The sequence below is a fragment of the Trichoderma camerunense genome (assembly GCF_050948025.1).
Source record: "Trichoderma camerunense strain CBS 138272 chromosome Unknown V8C40scaffold_8, whole genome shotgun sequence".
NCBI classification, from domain to species: domain Eukaryota; kingdom Fungi; phylum Ascomycota; class Sordariomycetes; order Hypocreales; family Hypocreaceae; genus Trichoderma; species Trichoderma camerunense.
This window is the reverse complement of record NW_028145362.1, coordinates 103,974-122,309: the sequence shown is the minus strand read 5'-3', so window position 1 is coordinate 122,309 and position 18,336 is coordinate 103,974. Positions and strand designations below refer to the sequence as shown.

The 18,336-nt window shown below is 49.7% G+C and overlaps 5 protein-coding genes across 5 annotated transcripts; all 5 read left to right on the top strand.

The window, feature by feature from the left end:
* The first annotated feature begins 233 nt into the window (after positions 1-233).
* On the top strand, positions 234-2,948 carry V8C40DRAFT_243552 (uncharacterized protein). The gene is made up of 4 exons (XM_083215469.1): positions 234-538; positions 658-1,398; positions 1,477-2,222; positions 2,291-2,948. Exons 2-4 carry the CDS (start codon positions 813-815, stop codon positions 2,510-2,512), a joined length of 1,554 nt encoding a protein of 517 aa, XP_083073456.1. The 5' UTR covers positions 234-538; positions 658-812; the 3' UTR covers positions 2,513-2,948.
* A 1,280-nt stretch (positions 2,949-4,228) lies between these two features.
* Positions 4,229-4,904, top strand: V8C40DRAFT_287019 (uncharacterized protein; the record flags this gene model as incomplete). The annotated part of the gene is made up of 2 exons (XM_083222626.1): positions 4,229-4,601; positions 4,672-4,904. 2 exons carry the CDS (start codon positions 4,229-4,231, stop codon positions 4,902-4,904), a joined length of 606 nt encoding a protein of 201 aa, XP_083073455.1.
* Positions 4,905-7,639: 2,735 nt separating this feature from the next.
* Positions 7,640-11,125, top strand: V8C40DRAFT_210102 (karyopherin beta). Its single transcript, XM_083212101.1, has 6 exons — positions 7,640-8,062; positions 8,258-8,316; positions 8,401-10,380; positions 10,458-10,701; positions 10,762-10,870; positions 10,927-11,125. Exons 1-6 carry the CDS (start codon positions 8,014-8,016, stop codon positions 11,114-11,116), a joined length of 2,631 nt encoding a protein of 876 aa, XP_083073454.1. The 5' UTR covers positions 7,640-8,013; the 3' UTR covers positions 11,117-11,125.
* A 1,512-nt stretch (positions 11,126-12,637) lies between these two features.
* V8C40DRAFT_287017 (uncharacterized protein) lies at positions 12,638-14,306 on the top strand. Its single transcript, XM_083222625.1, has 2 exons — positions 12,638-13,479; positions 13,570-14,306. Exons 1-2 carry the CDS (start codon positions 12,738-12,740, stop codon positions 14,145-14,147), a joined length of 1,320 nt encoding a protein of 439 aa, XP_083073453.1. The 5' UTR covers positions 12,638-12,737; the 3' UTR covers positions 14,148-14,306.
* A 521-nt stretch (positions 14,307-14,827) lies between these two features.
* V8C40DRAFT_287011 (Rec8 like protein-domain-containing protein) lies at positions 14,828-17,127 on the top strand (the record flags this gene model as incomplete). Its single annotated transcript, XM_083222624.1, has 4 exons — positions 14,828-14,934; positions 14,997-15,269; positions 15,330-15,823; positions 15,926-17,127. 4 exons carry the CDS (start codon positions 14,828-14,830, stop codon positions 17,095-17,097), a joined length of 2,046 nt encoding a protein of 681 aa, XP_083073452.1. The 3' UTR covers positions 17,098-17,127.
* Positions 17,128-18,336: the final 1,209 nt, after the last annotated feature.

Sequence of the window (18,336 nt, the reverse complement as noted above, 5' to 3'; positions counted from 1 at the left end):
AGCGGAAACGTGTTTCAGCACATGAAAGAAAAAAGAAGAAGCAGAAAAAACAAGAACAAGAACAAGACAATAGAGCACCTAGCTAGTAGCCTTCCAACACGGTCGGTAGTGGCGCATCCCGGCCCCCTGCTTCTTTTTTCGGGCCTCCAATGAATGTGAATGACACAAGACATCAGGTCAGGTTCCCAGCACCAGCTTTGATCGCCTGAGCCCGTTTCTCGCTGCCGGGATGACGTTGGCCAACCCCTGTCGCCAGCTGATACTGCCTTGCTGCCTCTAAAAAGAAAAAAAGTCATGGATCACTGCCCCTCTGGCCGTTGGCGCCCGCTTTGCAAGTGGAGGGCTAGAAAATCCTCAAAACCAGCAGCAACAGTCGCTGCTTCGCCTTTGTCTGTCTCTTGTTCTCCATTCTCTGTACTCTACCCAACTTGCATCTGTTGCTCGAATCTGTGCTGCGCACTGATTTCACCCTCATCCCGCTTCCGTCGAAATCGCTCGCTCCGGTGCGCGTGTCTCTTTGTCTTCCCAGTGAATTAATGTGAGTGCTCACTCACTTCTCTCGCGTCCAAAACGTCACAAGGAGCCTCAGCCGCATGACGTTCCCACATCAAGACCCCGCTCCAACTCCTCCCGCTTATACTGATTGATAAAGCAAAGTCACCACAGAAATAACCTGCCCTTTGCCCCGGCTTTTGTCGCTCAAACATACAAAGCGAAGAGGCGCCGAACTTCATCTTTTGATCTTTGGGGCTTGACTTTTGAAACCAGCGGAACACGAGACCAAGACAAGAGAAACCACACGAAATTAAAACATGGCTTACCGGGACCAAGACTACGGACGCCGGTCTGCCGTCGAGTTTGACGATTCCATCCGCACACGCACCGTCACCCGCAGCCCCGCGCCACCCGCCCCAAGATCCCGCCGAGGCGATTATGAGGAGGTTGACATTCACTTCCGTGAGAGAGATGGCAATCTGCCCGAGTTCCTGAGCCGCTCTCGAAGGCCTGAGGCTGGCCCCATGGTTCTTCGCCAGCGCGAGGCCGATCCCTATGACCGCCCGCCCAGGGATCCCAGCCCGATTCGCCTCCGCGAGGAGCGCATTGTGCGAAGGGCCCAGAGCGTTTCGCCCTCAGAGCCCGAGCATGAGCACTCTCGCACCAGAATCGTCGAGAAGATCAGAAGCCCCTCCCTCGCCAGACGCAGGTCTCCTTCGCCCAGAGCCGTGCGCTATGTTGAGCCGTCTGACACCGCTTCGGAGCACATCCGCATCATCGAGCGAGAGCGCGAGCGTGAGCGGGTGCCTTCGCCTTCGCCTTCTCCCCCTCCGGCGCCCCCCGTCATCCGCGGCCCGGTCATTGAGCGTGAGGTTATTACGCACTACACAGACATTGATCATGGTGAGTTTGGCTTTTCCCCTGGGCGCGTTTCAGCCATGAAGTGTTGTCAATTAGAGTTCGATGCTAACGGGTTCCTAGGCATGATCCAAGCCAGACAGCCATCCCCGCCTCCAGCGGCCCGGCCCCGCCCGAGAGAGCGCGAGACCCGCGAGACGGACATTGACATTTCACTGTCCAAGGGCCGTGCTGAGGTTGACATTCACCGATCCGCTAGCCGCACTCGCTCAAAGAGCCGTGAAAGGCGTTCCAGCCGCTTCTATGACGACGACATTGTTGTCCGTCGCGACTTGAAGGTCGAGGAGACCAAGACCCGCAGAAGGGCTCACTCTGCCGCTGCACGCGGCCCCATCGAGGACGATGAGGCTGAGTACATCACCTCCAAGGTCGACTCCCGGGGACGCATGGGCGAGGCCTGGGGCGGTGCTACCAAGAACTGGGCTATTGTCGACGTGCCCCCTGGAACTGAGCGGATACGCATGGATGGCGTTGGCGGCGCAACCACCGACACCACCTGGAGCAAGTACAGCGGTGTGCGGAGGACCAAGTTTGTGCCGGAGAGAGAGAGGGACCGGGATGACTTGTCCAACAGGGCGCCCTCGCCTCCTCCCGCTCTCCGGGGTGGGGGTGAGCGCGTCAGCGTTTCCATCCTCGACCGTGACCGTGAGATTGAAATCGACAGACGGGTCGGCCGCTCTCCTGCTCCTCCCAAGGAGATGTGGACCGAGATTACCAAGGACCTGGTGATCCGCGAGGCCATCGAAGAGCTTGGCTACGAGTATGAGGAGACTGATCAGTTCTTTTATGTCATGGACTACCTCAAATATGTAAGTGACGATCGGTTGAAGTGTCCAAGTCAAATACATACAGTCTGCTAACACAAACTCCCTCCTAGGATGATGTTCTTCAATTGACTGAACTATCTGATGATATTCGACGATCCAAGCGACAGCGACAGCGCGATATTCGATTCGACCGCGAGGTTGACTACTACGAGGAGATTGACACCCGACGAAGCTATGACAGGCGTGCGCCTCCTCGGCGGGACGAGCGTGATCGCAATGTCGTCAGGGAGACTGAGGTGATTTACGACCGCGCAGCTCCTCGCTACCGCTGAGGGACCTCAACCTCACATCCACGTCTTGAAGCTCATAACATGTTTGATTCTTTATGAGTGAGATTTTGGATATTTGTCGACTTGCCTCTTTATTTGTCTTGGATACAAAGCAGCCATCTACGCGCGAGGCGGGAATTAGTCTGACTCGAAAAGAGAAGGAAGATGGAATGTATTGCATGGATGGGATACAACTGAGCTGGCTTGATCTTATCATTTTCTTTTTACTTTTTTTGTAGGGACAAGTCAAGGGGATTGTGAAGGGGGGAGAGTGAGAAGTTGGATCTTTTTTTCTTATTTCTTTCTTCATGTCTTACGATCCATGAATGCTTGATGACGACTTGGAGTTTAAATTGATGTTCTTTTTTTTTATTATTATATTTTTTTCATTTACATGTAATGAATAACGAAAAGGCAAATAAACATACTACTCTATATACACAATCTTGCTTGGTGCCACTCATTACAACTACCTGTTGTGTGGAAGGTATACTTGATGGCTTGAAAAAGGTTTAATTCTATTGATAACGGCCGAGTGATTCAGCCAAAATTTAATTTGAGCTCTTCCAGGCTATCTGGTACTGATGAATCTCAAGCTGCAAGTACCTAAGCGTTGAGATCTTTGAAAGCTGGAGCTCGATATTGCCTACTACCTCAGAGGTAGGTAAATACCAAGGTATCACCCCCCTCCCCTCCAAACGGGTTCCCACATTAGTCTTGATGAATATGTAGATTCTACAGTTCAGTGATGGATTCAAAGTGCAGTGAATCAAGTACAAGGCATCCACGATTAGATGTTTGGAATCTTCTCTCTCCCCTGGGAATTTGAAGAGTGACTGAGTTGGCACGGAAGAAAGGGAGCAGTTATTCAGCTACCCAAGCTTGTTACCCAGTATCCTATGTCTTACATGAGAGCTATACGGGCTAAAGAATAATCTTAGATACTAGAAGAATATATTTATGATAGTAGACACAAGAAGAAAGTAGCGATAGTAGCAGAAAGTAGTGATAGCGATAATAGCAGAAAGTAAAGATAGTAGCAGAGAGTACCTAGGTAAGTTAGCATTCGGGAAACGTGGACAACATGCCTTAGAGGCAATGCCCTCGTTTGGCACGCCATATATCTGTCGGAGTCAGACAAGGCCCTACTTCAGACAGCCACAGTGGAAGCCATCTGTCGAAACTGATAGAGAGATTCAGAACCCTACGCTAACGCACTAGACCGGGTGAAACAGGCCAAATTTACACTGCTGGACGCATACAGACGGAAAGACATCAACGCCTTCGTCTACAACCTTCTGCGTGACGCGAAAGCGGCCAACTTCATGGAACAGAGACAACTGACCACAGTGTACCAGGCCTTCGACCTAGTGATAGTAGTATAAAGGTGGCTTCTATTCATACTCTTTGTACGTCCTATTCTAATACTTGAATTCCACGCAGTCGCTAGGGTGTTGGATAACGAATTTGGGATGCTGGACAACAATTCCCGGAAGAAAGCATCTGGCTTAAGAGAATACGGCCGTAGATAGGGCTGAATGTATACATTATACTTTAGTCGCCCGCCTAACTGTGGCACAGGTAGCTTTTCAAAAATTGCAAACCTACAGATTTTAAGTAAACGAAGACGGTGGGGCTCGGAATGTCTGTTTTCCTTCCTCTCTCTTTACCTGGTTCTGATCCTGTCATCGCCCCATTCCCTCCTAAGTGTCAGTCAACATGGATGAATCAAAACTCCATGAAAGAATTCGTCTTGCTATAGACGAGTTCCTTGCTTCAGAAAACACCACTACGGAGGCAAAGGAAGCATTGCTTCGTTATGCAGAAGCACGGCCGAATCGTGCAAACCCAGACCCCATCATTCCTACCGAGGAGGTCAACATAAGGCTGGAGCTGGTTGCCAAACTTGAGAAAACGAATGGCACATCGACTTCCGTGTTTCGGCCATATGCTGATGAAGGCTTCCAATTTACGCTTCTCCAGTTGTCCTATCTTATGCTAATGCCCCTGGAATGTCTACGCCGCTTCAGCCAAGAATCTTGCACACTCAGTCATCCATATCACTGTATGGATACTTTTTATATATCCTTTAGTGAGTAATTTCACCCTTCCATCTTTTGGAGCAATGAATGTTTGCTAACGTTTCTTGTACTCAAGGAAAGAAAACTGCCGCCCCCTCGAAACTGGAGACGTCTTCAGCCTAGTCATGGCAAAAGAAGAAGCTGCCAAGATGAAAGTCATGATCGATATCCAGTGGGCAAATGCAAAACTTGCGGCGATTTCTGGTGCTGCAGATTTTTGGGAGCCTGAGCCTCCGGCCGGATATTCCAGCGACCCTGAAGTCGATCGCTCTGACTATGTTGCAGCTTGGCGTGAAACTCTTCAGCATGGCTGATACTATTTTGAAGCAGGCATGGAATAAGACGTTTAATTTGTCAATTTGTAGTAGTACGATTTCTACCTATCTTTGTCTCTCTCAGTTAAAAACGCTCCGAACTCGTCGAAGATGTGCATTTCGAAGATGTCATGTATTTTGCGAGGTGCGATATATAAGCAAACCGTCGACGTAGACAGTCTAAGGTAGGCATAGTACTAGGTACCTGTATGTAGGTAGTGACATCATGAATGGGACGAATTTATCACTTTTTCAATGGAAATACTGGTCAGTACCCCAAGCTTGCTATGCAGAATCCCCGTATCTCAGATCTGAAATCACCTTAGTAGGAAGTGATGATACTAGAAACTAGAGAAATATAGCCATAGGGGCGGATACTAGAAAAATGTAGCGATATTAGCAGATACTAGAAAAATGTAGGGAAAGTAGTAGACACAGGTAGAAGTAGAGTAGAGTATCGATAGTAGCAGAATGTACTTTAGGACCTAATAGTAGTGATAATACTTAGTAGATGCATTGAGCTGGGTATGGATTACTTGCTAGACTATAAGTAAGAAAAGAAATGGGAGGGGCTTGCATTGCGTCTTGGTCCGATACTTGATGCTTGGGGCGCTGGCTAGTATCTCTCAATATCGTTGATTTAGGGAGTGGCTAGCCAACACCTTTCAGTTGGCAATCCAGCATCCTGAGTCTCAAGCTGCCTGTTGTACATGACCAAGGAAGTGTACTACAAACATCCATATCACAATCCCATAGCTGTTTGATGCTGGATTCAGATGGCACTTTATACTGCAGTTACTGGGATGGTTACACAGCAAAGTTAGTACGCTGTGATAGCACACTCCCCCGTTATCTACTAGGCATACGGCTGTTGAAGACACATCCGTCATTTACACGACATGTCATAGTCGTTCCATTCTATTCAAGCTTGAAGAATTCAGTCTGTAAAACGCCGCCACGTAAGCGCCTTGCCATTTCATGTGGATATCGTATCGTATTCACATTGTTTTCACTCAACCGCAGTAGAAAGTTTGGACCCCTCATAAGCATGTGCTATCGATAACTTTCTAGCATCTCGTTGCCCTGGAAGTTGTGGAGAATTCTGAGTTTACGAGTGAGACAAAGAGAACGTCGGGAGCGGGGAATAATAGAAGCTGTTGGAAACCCGTCCCGCAATAGGCAACCTTGCGGGCACTGTGCGAAAGTTGAGCTGCGGGTGCGTGCGAAGGGACTGTCATGTATCATCGATGTTTTGGTTGGTTTGCTGCCTGTTGTTGTTTTTACCACCGTATACTATTGACGGCAAAGATATTGGATGCGATGTCGAAGGACTTTCAAGGACAAACAAGACGCCTGCTTGATTAAGAATGCCATAGCAGGTATAATAAGCATAACGTAGCTTGAGCTGAAATGATGCATGAACCCTCTCAAAGGGTCTTTTTGACGGGACCCCGCTGAAGCAAGCAGAATAGGGCGAATTTCCAGCCGGTCTGACTAGCAGTACAGTAGTGCCGCCTTATTGAGGCTCAAACTCTCCATCCACGGATGTCGAATGCTGTCATTGCAGCTGTTTCCAGTGATGGATCACATGACAGCACAGGCACAAACGGAACTAGAGTCTGTCATGCTCGTCACAGGCACGGAACAGCGGGAGCAGCGAATCAAGCAGGCTTGAATGACGGCAGGATTTGCACAATTTGCCACTGCCTGCTGATCCGCCCCGTTCCATGCTCTACCTTAGGTGGTAGTAGTTCGTGGTGATATCAACAGTACAGTAGTATCTACAGGCAAGGTACGAATATTGTACTGTACTGTGCTCGGTGCTGCGGGTTATGTTGGTTGGTTATCTATGTTATCGTATTTGCGAGGCGTCAACAAGAATCTGCATGTGCTCAAGGGCTGTCTCACAGCTTTTCCTTGGCGGCAACCTTGAGATCCGCCTGCCCCGCCTGTCGCTAAGCTTTTTTTCGCCCTCTTCTTTTTTTTTCCCGCAGGCCTCAGCTGTGTTAACCGTCGTTTCGCCGGAGCAGCGACGTCGCCCTTGGCCCCGCTGCAAACCCGCCACGGCCGACGCTGATTCGTCCACGCCGGGGGGAAAACAATCAATCCACATATCCTCCCGCGCCTTGCTCAGCTTGCTGGCTGGAACTTGGTACATAGCGGGGGGGCCCTCTATGTTTAGTGGAAGCTCGCCCTTGGAAGGGCCCTGAGAGAAGCACCCGGAAGCACCGTCAAGTGCCGCCCGCTGCTGTTGACGACCGCTATTACTGACTGGATCGCCCAGCTGTGCAGTGCAGTGCCGTACTGCTGTGTGCTGATTTCGATTCAGGTTAGGTTGACGAAACTCTATTCATTGTTTGCATTCTTGACCCATTTCCACAAACTCGGCATACGTCTCTGTCTCAACCTTGAACTCAACGTGCTGTTATTTCCCTCTTTTCTCTTTCTTCTGCTCTTTTCACCAGAACCACCACCCCCGGGCCGCATTTACAGGCACTTCCCGAACCTCGTGACAGCACGGCATCGCTGCGTCATTCTCACAGCCCGGCACGCTCTTTAGCACCTCTCCCTCTAAAATAGCGCCTGGACAGGCACGCAGTCGTGCAGCTGCAAGAAAGTGGCGGTAGCAAGGCGGTAGCGGTAGCACCTCTGGCCCCGTCATCCCACAGCACAAAACTACCCCCCTTGCCGACCTTTTACTATTTGGAGGCAGACCCTCTGTGCGATCCCTCGACCCTATTCGCTCTCTTCCCCTTCTGCGTCTGCTTCTGACCGTAATACAGCCAGGCAGCTGTTGGGATCCTCACGCTCACGGTTCCAAGATTGAGAAAAAGTACATCGCCCAAATTTCAATAGACCGCCCTTTTCCTTTTTCTGCCTTGTCGCGCCAAACCAACTACGTGTATCCCACGAGGCTACCCTTTTTTTCTACTTTCTCTTTTTTCTCTCTCCGCCTCCGCCTTGGGAACTCCCCCGCGTCTACGCCCTTCTTCCCTCCCCCCCCCTTGGTCCAACACGTGTGTGGTCGCTCATCACAACAGGGCGCTTCCCACCAGCATCACCAGGGCCTCAAGACGCCGCATGACAGGACGCTTTAAAGACCGCAACCATGTCGAGCTCAGAGATTAATACGGTGCTCGCCAACTCGCTGTCTGCAGGTTAGTACCCAGTGGAGGGAAAAACTCTACCGCAGGAACCCTCCCTGCGCACCCCTCAAGAGGGGCACTTTTGTTTGCTTGTGACGGCCCTTTGCTCTCCAGGAAGCCCGACTTGGGGGCGAAATGAAGAAGAAGGCGACTTCGGGAAACCCAGCTACAGAGCAGCCTCAGCTAACCAGAGGTAAATAATCACAGATGCGAACCTGCGAAACGCCGCCGAACAACAACTCACCCAGGCAGCGGAGAGTAACTTCGTACGTGTTTGCCCACCTCCCTTGAATCAACAAAAGATCCGATCGCAGACACTGACAGAATTTCTCTTCTTCGCCCTCGTATAGCCGCTGTACCTCGCTACACTCGTTCAAGAACTCGCAAACGAACAAGCAGAGAGCTCCATCCGAGCCGCTGCCGGTATTGCCCTCAAGAACGCCTTCACAGCCAGAGACTTCGCCAGGCAACAGGAGCTGCAGACAAAATGGCTTCAGGGAACGGACGATGAGACCAAGAATCGGGTGAAGCAGCTGACACTGCAGACCCTGTCTTCAAGCAACACCCGTGCTGGCAATGCTGCCGCCCAAGTCATCTCCTCCATCGCCGCCATCGAGCTGCCCCGCAACCAATGGCCCGATCTGCTGCCTTTCCTCGTCAAGAACGTGAGCGAGGGCGCCGATCACCAGAAGCAGGCTTCACTCACCACCATTGGCTACATCTGCGAAAGCCAAGATTCCGAGCTGCGACTCGCTCTCGTAACCCATTCCAACGCCATCCTGACCGCTGTCGTCCAGGGCGCTCGCAAGGAGGAGGCCAACGTCGAGGTCCGACTCGCCGCCATCACGGCGCTTGGCGACTCGCTCGAGTTTGTTGCCAACAACTTCAAGCATGAGGGCGAGCGAAACTACATCATGCAAGTCGTTTGCGAGGCCACCCAGGCCGATGACTCGAGAATCCAGCAGGGCGCTTTCGGCTGCCTGAACCGCATCATGGGTCTCTACTACGAGAACATGCGCTTCTACATGGAGAAGGCCCTCTTTGGCCTGACCATTCTCGGGATGAAATCCGAGGATGAGGATGTCGCCAAGCTGGCCGTCGAATTCTGGAGCACCGTCTGCGAAGAGGAAATTTCCATCGAAGACGACAACTCACAGGTCGAGAGCTCGGACCAGATGCGCTCCTTCTACAACTTTGCGCGCGTTGCCGCCAATGAGGTTGTGCCCGTCTTGTTGACTCTCCTGACCAAGCAGGACGAGGATGCTACGGATGACGAGTACAACTTGTCCCGGGCTGCCTACCAGTGTCTGCAGCTCTACTCACAGGCTGTCAACGCCACCATCATTGCTCCAGTTCTGTCCTTTGTCGAGTCGAACCTGAGATCTGATGACTGGCACAACCGAGATGCTGCCGTTTCTGCATTTGGTGCCATTATGGAGGGCCCCGATGAGAAGGTTCTGGAGCCCATTGTCAAGCAGGCTCTGCCCGTCCTGATTACGATGATGGACGACTCGTCTCTCCAGGTCAAGGACTCCACCGCCTATGCCCTGGGCCGCGTCACCGAGGCGTGCTCAGAGGCTATTGATGCTCAACAGCATCTTCCCACGCTGATTGCGTCCCTCTTCAAGGGCCTCATTAGCAACGCCAAGATGGCCCCATCTTGCTGCTGGGCCCTGATGAACCTCGCCGAGCGCTTCGCGGGCGATTTTGGTGCTTCTTCTAACCCCATTACTCCTCACTTTAACCAGGCCGTCAGCTCTCTGCTGGACGTCACTGCTCGCCAGGATACCGAGACATCCGTGCGAACCGCCGCCTACGAGGTCCTCAATGTCTTTGTTCAGAACTCTGCCTCTGAGAGCCTGCCGGCCATCGCATCCTTGTCTGATGTCATCATCAAGCGTCTCGAGGAGACTATTCCTCTCCAGACTCAGGTCGTTAGCGTTGAGGATAAGCTGACCCTGGAAGAGATGCAAAACAGCCTGTGCACTGTTCTGCAAGCCATTATCTCGCGCCTTGACAAGGAGATTACCCCTCAAGGTGATCGCATCATGCAGGTCCTCCTTCAGATCCTCAGCACTATCGGAGGAAAGTCTAGCGTGCCCGAGGCCATCTTTGCGACCATCAGCGCCCTGTCAACTACCATGGAGGAAGACTTCATCAAATACATGGAGGCCTTTGTTCCATTCCTGTACAATGCTCTCGGAAACCAAGACGAGCCTAGTCTCTGCTCGATGGCTATTGGCCTCGTCAGCGACATTACGCGATCCATGGGCGAGCGCAGCCAGCCTTTCTGCGACAATTTCATGAACTATCTTCTCAACAACCTAAGGGTGAGTTTTTCTTCTTGATTTTCATCGCTAGCGACAAACGCCTTGGGTCTTTACGTAACTAACCTACCGTCTCATAGAGTACCACTCTTGCCAACCAGTTCAAGCCCGCTATTCTGCAGTGCTTTGGTGATATTGCCGGCGCCATCGGAGGCCACTTTGAGACGTATCTCTCAGTCGTTGCTCAGGTTTTGGAGCAAGCATCCACAGTCACAGCAACGCCCGAGGGCCCCGATGAGATGTACTACTATGTCATCTCTCTGAGAGAAGGTATCATGGATGCGTGGGGAGGCATTATCGGTGCCATGAAGTCCAGCGGAAAGAGTACGTCTAATCTCACATTTCTGCCCTACCGTGATGGTAATACTGACAAATTTTCTGCAGCGCAAGTCCTTCAGCAATATGTTCCCGCCATCTTCCAGCTTCTCAACCTCATTAGCACTGATGCCAACCGAAGCGAGTCACTTATGAGGGCGGCTATGGGAGTCATCGGGTAAGGACCTAAATGATATCTACACGATAGAACATGTATGCTAACACCATCTTTAGTGACTTGGCTGACGCCTACCCCAATGGCGAGCTTGTTGATGCTTTCCGACAGGGCTGGTTGACGGCTATGATTAAGGAGACCAAGACCAACCGCGACTTCCAGCCGCGCACGATAGAGACCGCTCGCTGGGCTCGTGAGCAAGTCAAGCGTCAGTTGGGTGGCACACAAGGCGTCATTGCTCAGTCTTGAGGTCACAATCCCGCTCTTTAATCTTGAGTGTCCTGTCCCGGGGCCATGAGTCTCAAACAACAACAAAAGGAACAACTGCATTGCAACAGCCGTTGATCCTGAATCGAGAGCACCTCGTTATACTTTCCTGCCGCAGGACAAGCGCGCAGGCGCACACACCCCGCCCCCCTTTCCCCCCAGTTCAACACATCACAGCAGAGCAACAACACGATCCCCATGACCACTTCATGTGTATATAGACCCTATGACACTACAGTAATCCAATACCCCCTTTCATGAAGCTTTTTACACATTACACCATATTCCTTTTTTTTTATTCGAGTGGCTACAGTTTCCATATTTACAACAATCCCCGCTTCCCCATCGATCCCATTTTAATTGTCATCTTTTGCCCCCCAGTCGTAACGATGGAATAGAGAAGTCATGTATGCTCCGCACGTATCGAAAAGAACGGCGGTAGCGAACCCAAAAGTCATGTAGAAAGGAACAGGGAGTACAAAGGAGGCCGGCTATTCATCGTTTTGTGTTTTCTTGTTTTTGTCCTCTTTCTAGGTTTCGTTATCTCCCCCCCAAACAGCAATAGCAGAAGTTCAAGCCCTAGTCGGTTAAGTTTTTCTGTGTTGGTGTTTCTTCTTATCATCGTGCATTCATCCATTGGATGCCCCTTCGAGTGAATGGGCTTTGCATTTAGGAATGGCTCTTTGTGATTTGGTTTTTGCAAGGGCGAAGCAACTACGGGCGCGGGTAGTGGTGGATGGAATATCAAGGGAATACTTTGGAGCGTGTCCGGGGGAACCGTTTGTTTTTGCAGCTTTGACTCGACTCGCCTTGGGTTGTAGCTTTGACTCGCCTTGGGTTGGCGAGGAGGCAGACAGAGATAGGGGGAAAGAAAAGAAGTATTAGGTTTTTAGGGAATTATGGCTTTAGAACTAGAGAATCAAGTGATCTCGTTCCATGTACGGCGGTGCTGAGCGTTCGGGCCGCCGTTAGATAGTAGCGTCACAAACTGCAAATGGAATTTTGGTTGATCCCCCCTTTTACACTGAGGCTTCGATATGCTCTGCGTCTTGGTGGACTCTGGTAATGTATGAGTCAGTGTGGTCTGGCCGGTGTTTGGATCTCCTCTTCTCTGTAAAAGGAGACTTATCACCAAGGTGGACTTCAGGAATCTTCTCGTAGCCACCAAGTACTTATCTCTACGTTAGACCATATACCTTCGTAAAAGGAGGCGTAGATATACGTCCAGGAGATGTGCTTAGGTCGATATCGTGCGCGATACACCCTGGATTTAGCTTCAAATGTGTATCTGTGGAATATATTGGGTTTCAGCCATGAAATTGCATATATATCCGTTGCCCCCCGCCAGTTTGTTTTGTTTTGTTTTCTTCCCCCCTTTTCATCTTTTCAAGAAGTCGTAGCTCAATACCCACCGTTCCGAACATATCTTGCAGCTCATCGTCTCTTCTGATTTGCAACACGCATCTCTCCTGATCTATAACTACGCATCTCTCTTGATTTGCAATTACGCATCTTTACTGATTTGCAACTACGCATCTCCCTTGGTTTATAACCGCCTATTCCTATTCACATATATCCACACTCAGCTTCTAAATCCGAGACCATGGCGATCTTAAGCATTGGTGATCTCCCGTCGGAGATGATTCTTTCCATCATGGAGCACTTGCCAAACATGGCCACCTTGAACGACTTTATCCTCTCCAATAGGAGTTTTTACAATATCTTTAACAATCACCCAACGGGTGTCATTGTATCTGTTCTCAAGAATGAGCTTGGCGAAGACCTCTTTGTACACGCCATTGTCGCACACTACGTCGAGAAGATGAGTGTGAAATTACCATGCTTTACCGAACTGTCCATGGATCAGATTGACACTGAAGTTGCCAATCTCCGAGGTATACGGGACCAGGCCTATATCTTACAACATTCCGGCCCTGGATACTCATCTATCCAAATCAATCTTCAAGATGCCCACAGGATCTCTTACTTGTGGAACAAGATATCCCAGCTATCAACCGCATTTTTGAAAGACTGCATTCTCGGGCTGGGACGTTTATTTCGCCCCTTATTGGCCTCTGTTAAACGGCGACCAGTGTCAGCTGACGAGATGAGGAGGATTCGACAGTCGATGTATATGTTCCACATCTTGTCCGTCTTTTGCAAGGACTTATTTCTGGATATTGAAGTCAGCCCAAACAACCAGATCATTCAGCACAAGGTCGATGCCTGCGTGGATAAGATTTCGAAGTTTCAGCGCAGTCTTGTGGATGGATTTATGGCTCCTTGGGAACTGTGTCACGTTGTTACCTTGCAGGGATGGTTTCGTCGGCAGCTGCGTGAATTAGGTAAGTCTTTAATGCTGCTCATCGATATATGCACATATATATCACAATCTTTGTGTTATTATGGAATGATTTGGCTAATATTGTCTGCAGAATACAACGGCCTTCTTAACGAGAGGCTGATGCCCTATGTCCTCTCCCAAGGCATAGAATGCATGCACGAGGGCATATGTATTGACACTCTGGCGCGATACGGCATCAACAGTCATTCGGAAGGAGGATATTATACCTTCATAAACAAAATGAAGGAGCAGGCCAGACAATACTCAGCACACGGGTTTGGAATGATTCTGTCTCGAGGTCTCAGGGATAACTGGACGCGAAAAACGGGAATGCCATTTGACCAGTACAGTTCCTTTGGGAGTCACGGAGACGAGGGAGCGTACACCGCCTGGAGTCGCTTGGAAACTCCCATCAACAGACCGGATATGGACATGTCGGATCCTGAATCGTGGGATCTCCTGTTCAAAGCAGAGAGCATGCTAGATGTCTGGTCTGCCGGTTTTTGGGATACGGATCGCTGGCCTGATATAAGCCACTCCTTGGACGATGACTTGCAACCTGATCCCTGGCGTCATGTAATGCTGCATTGGGACTCTTTTCAGGTGGGATGGGAGAGTGCTCTTGATCCGAAGATGAAAGAGGGAGTGGCGCCACCAGAGGAGGAGTGATGTCTGAGAGACGGAGAAGGCAATTTATGCCGTGGTTTATAACGATGGTGGGATCTCGCTTGGAATATGCCCTTTCTTTGTTTATGACACCAGTCACGATGCTGATGATTATCATGAGATAAGAAACAATACTGGCATCTCTTCTCTCTTCTTTAGGAGGTCATTTTATTAATTATCAATATAGTTGTGTTAGGTAATAAACAACCTTGAACGAAACAAATATCTATTACTTGTACCTCTCTCTGGAATTGCCAGCTGGCGGAGTGATTGAGATGAAGTACTTACTAAGTAGTGCAGCAGCTGTTGGACAACTGGCAGCAGGAAGGAAAGCGGACAACGTTGTTCCTTCTCCGTGCCTTGATCATCACGTCACGCTTCGACGCGTTGAAGCAGCCGCGTCTCGCTTCCAACTTTTTCACACAACTTCTACTGCTTGTTCCAACAGATTCATCATCGCAGCAAATCACTTCAACGGGGGATCGACAAGGGGGTTGAAGCCAGCATCCAAGCATATGATTCGACATCTCCTTCATCATTAGCATCGTCAGCTTCAGTCTATTTGCATTTCATCTCCTCTATTTGTTCTAGAAGTGGCATCTTTTCTTCGGGTTTCTTTTGCGAGTTTTCTCTTCTTTGCCGTCGCAGCTCGGCGGCTCCCCTATTTATCATGTTTTACAGTCATGAGAGTAAGTCGCGAAAGGTTCTCATCCAGATGCTACAATCTACAGCATACTGACATATCACGCGTAGTTCTGAATAGCACCCAGTATGGTGTTGCTACCATTTGGTATGCCCTTCAACTGCTCATCTGCAAGCTTTCTTCCACTAACCATCATCATTATTATCCAGGCTGGTGGCCACTGTTGGCAAAAATAACCAGAAGAGGCTGACCAAGAAGGCCATCCAAGAGGTCAACGTCCCCAAGGCGTGTGAAACGATATTGGACCCTGGAGCTCCCCTGGCGCTCCGCCTTCAGGGAAACTTGCTCTACGGAGTGTCGCGTGTTTTCGCTCAGCAGTGCTCCTATGTTCTCACGGATGCCGAAAAGACACAGTCTGATATGGTGACTTTTTTCCGCATCATTCGGACAAGCGAGACTGATCCACGGGCTGGAAAAACAAAGTAAGTTGGCATAATCATGCACTCCCATTGGTGATATTATAGCTCATTTTCTCTATCCAGGCGCCAAAATATTGTGTTGGAAGATGACCCCGGCTTCGACCCATTGGCTGCACTTCCCAACCTTGATCTTCTTCGATGGGATAGAGATCTAGTCATACTCCCAAGCCAGGGTTCGGCGAGCAAGTTCTCCCAGATGACACCGCTCGGCACTGCTAGCCAAGGCAGTTCTTCGCCACGCCACCCCTCTGCACTGATCAACTTACAACTGCCGCCTTCTTCACAGTCTGCCGCGAGCTGCCGCATTCCTTCAGATTTTGGCAATTTCAGCCCTTTGTTTGGTCGATCAATTCATCACACAGACAGCATGGGTGAATTTCAACCCTTTGGTGATGATGAATTCCCATCCATTTCGGGAATCGGTTTCGATTTCGACGCAGATGGCAACCTCATCAGCATCCTTGACCAAGAGCCAGAGCTACCACCTCTTCCTGTTCAAGTTCAAGCAAGTCCTGTGGTTGGTCTTGGATTACAACGTATAACCAAAGAGGAGCGAGGTATCATCATGGGCGAAGAAGACAACCTGCTTGACTTTGGAGAAGAGCAATTGCCAGGTAGAGAAGCGATTCCAACCATCGAATCGATCCAACAAGCGGAAGAGGCTCAGCAACAAGTAGCCGAAACAGCAACGGCAGAGCCTGGCCAAGCATCTACTAAAATGGCCAGATCCCGTCGAACAAATCCGCATACGATGGTCGACACAAGAATCACGCTTCATAGGCAAGTCATCAAGGATTGGGAACCCAACTATGCTGCAAACATGGCTTCTGTTCTCGGACAGCAGCAGAAATCGACAACTACCAAAGGCCAGGCGAAAAAGACTGCAATGGCGCTTCTCTATGACTATGGCATTGCTCATGTTGGAGCATACCAGAACGCAGCAGGCTTAATTCACCCCTTGGCGGCTGATTTTGTTGGCATCTCGTTGAAGGCTCGCCTTCAGGGCCAAGAGCCAGATGAAATCGAGCAATCTGAGCCCAAAAAGCGAGGTCGACGCCGAAAGTCGGATGAGGCATTTGAGGACGAGCAAAACGCTGAAGAGAGAAGCACAAAGCAGCGAGTGGATGAAGAAGTTGAGCTTGGGCGAGGCGAAAACCGCGACGCTCACGACGACGCATACATCATGTTCGATGATCACTCTATTCCTGAGATTGGAATGGATGCGGTGCCACCAATGGAAGATCGTCACTCTTCATCTATGATGCCATGGAGCAGACCTGGCTCTGCTGTCCCAGGCTCATCTGTTCGAGGAAGCGCGCAGAAATCGAAAGTCACTCCAAGCCCATTGTTCAATCGTGGAAGCGCACTGGGCGCGATTGACCGCCATAGTGACCCTGCCGAGCCGCTCTTTGGAATGGACGATTTCGGTTCTCACGATTCATCTTTCGAGCTGGGTGGACCAGTTGGGCCCCTTGACTTTGATCAAGACAACACTCAGGTTTCAACTCAAGGTCTTGATGTAAACAGCCAAAATTTCATGGAATATGTCACGGAAAAGGCGGCCAAGACGGGCGTCACTCATGATCGGGATCCTAAAGGTCGTCGGTGGATCAAGTTTGAGGAGCTGGCTGAGACTGGCACCCATTCTAAAGCCGTTGCCGCTCAGGCTTTCCTCCACGTACTGTCTCTAGCGACAAAGAGAATCATATCAGTTCACCAAGAGGGCGCGGCAGCCATGGAACCTTTTGGAACTATTCGAATCGGAATCAATGCCGCCCTCGGTGGCGAAATGCACGATGTGGAAATGGAATCTGAGGATGAGCTTGCTTGATTTGGGCCTCTTGACTGCAACGGTTCTGGAGTTTGAGTTTACATGGAGGAGCAGATATATGAACATTCTGCCTTTTTCGGAAACCGAGTTTTAATGCATTTTCAAGATATAAGAAGAAATCTTCATTCAACAACGGCGTTTGGGAAACAAGGACACTTATTTTCGCATTGGGATGGATCATGAGAAACCAGCAGCCTCCCCTGTACGGTATGGACGGAGGAATGGATTTGATCTGGTGGCATGCAAGTTTTTTTCTTATTGCTTCTATTTCTGGTGGTGGGAATTTCGAAACATCTGAGAGAAGGATGGGAATACAGAGATATTATAGTTAATCTCATGATTAAGACGTGATTAAAACAGTGGAGGGTTTATTTTAGGGACCATGTAACAAGTCGCCATCCTCCAGTAATCAGTATATTGGTGCACCAATAGACCCTCAGACTCGTGCTCGCTCAGACTTTGTCGGACCTTTTGGTGTCAATTGTTGCCATGACAGCTGCCCATACACGTTTCCTCGCCAACTAATTTTCACAGAGCACGTGTTGTCGCTCTCTTCAATGTCAACGTCAGAGTAAAGCTTCGGTACACCAAGTTCCTCCCTTCCGGTAATGATCGGATCCGTCAGGTTTTCAAGCATAACGGGGCAGTATGTCCCTTTTCTTTGTAAGCCTTTCTGATCTTCGACACGGACATTGTGGATATAAAGGCCGAGGAGGTTGTACTTATATTGTAGATATATGTACACTTATTCATCTTGCAGTCCATCCCCTACTTGCCGAGTAAATAGCAATCACTGGCTAAACAATTCCGAATGTGGTAACCTTTGGGCTACATGTAGTCGAACAGCCCCCGCTCGGCATCTATGGTCAGTGGAGCCTCTCAAGCCCATACCCCAGATTGTTCGATATGCGGGATCCTCAGATTGCCTACAATCCGAGAGCCATAAGCCGATGGGGGCAAGGGGGTGTTAGAAAAACACAGAGGTAAATTCACAGCAACTAGCACATAAGATTACTATTACATATATCAATTTAGCTTTATAACTCTAATGATTCATTTCTCAAAAATAATCAGGTAGGGAGGATGCATGTAGCGTATAAAGAGCCTTTTCAGTAGGATTTGGATAACTGGCTCATGGTGGGCGATGAGAGGCTACAAGCCAAGCTTGACAATTCAAAGATGGCTTCTATATATAATGTGAATATCTTGAGGCTATGAAATGTCTGTATGCACCTTTAT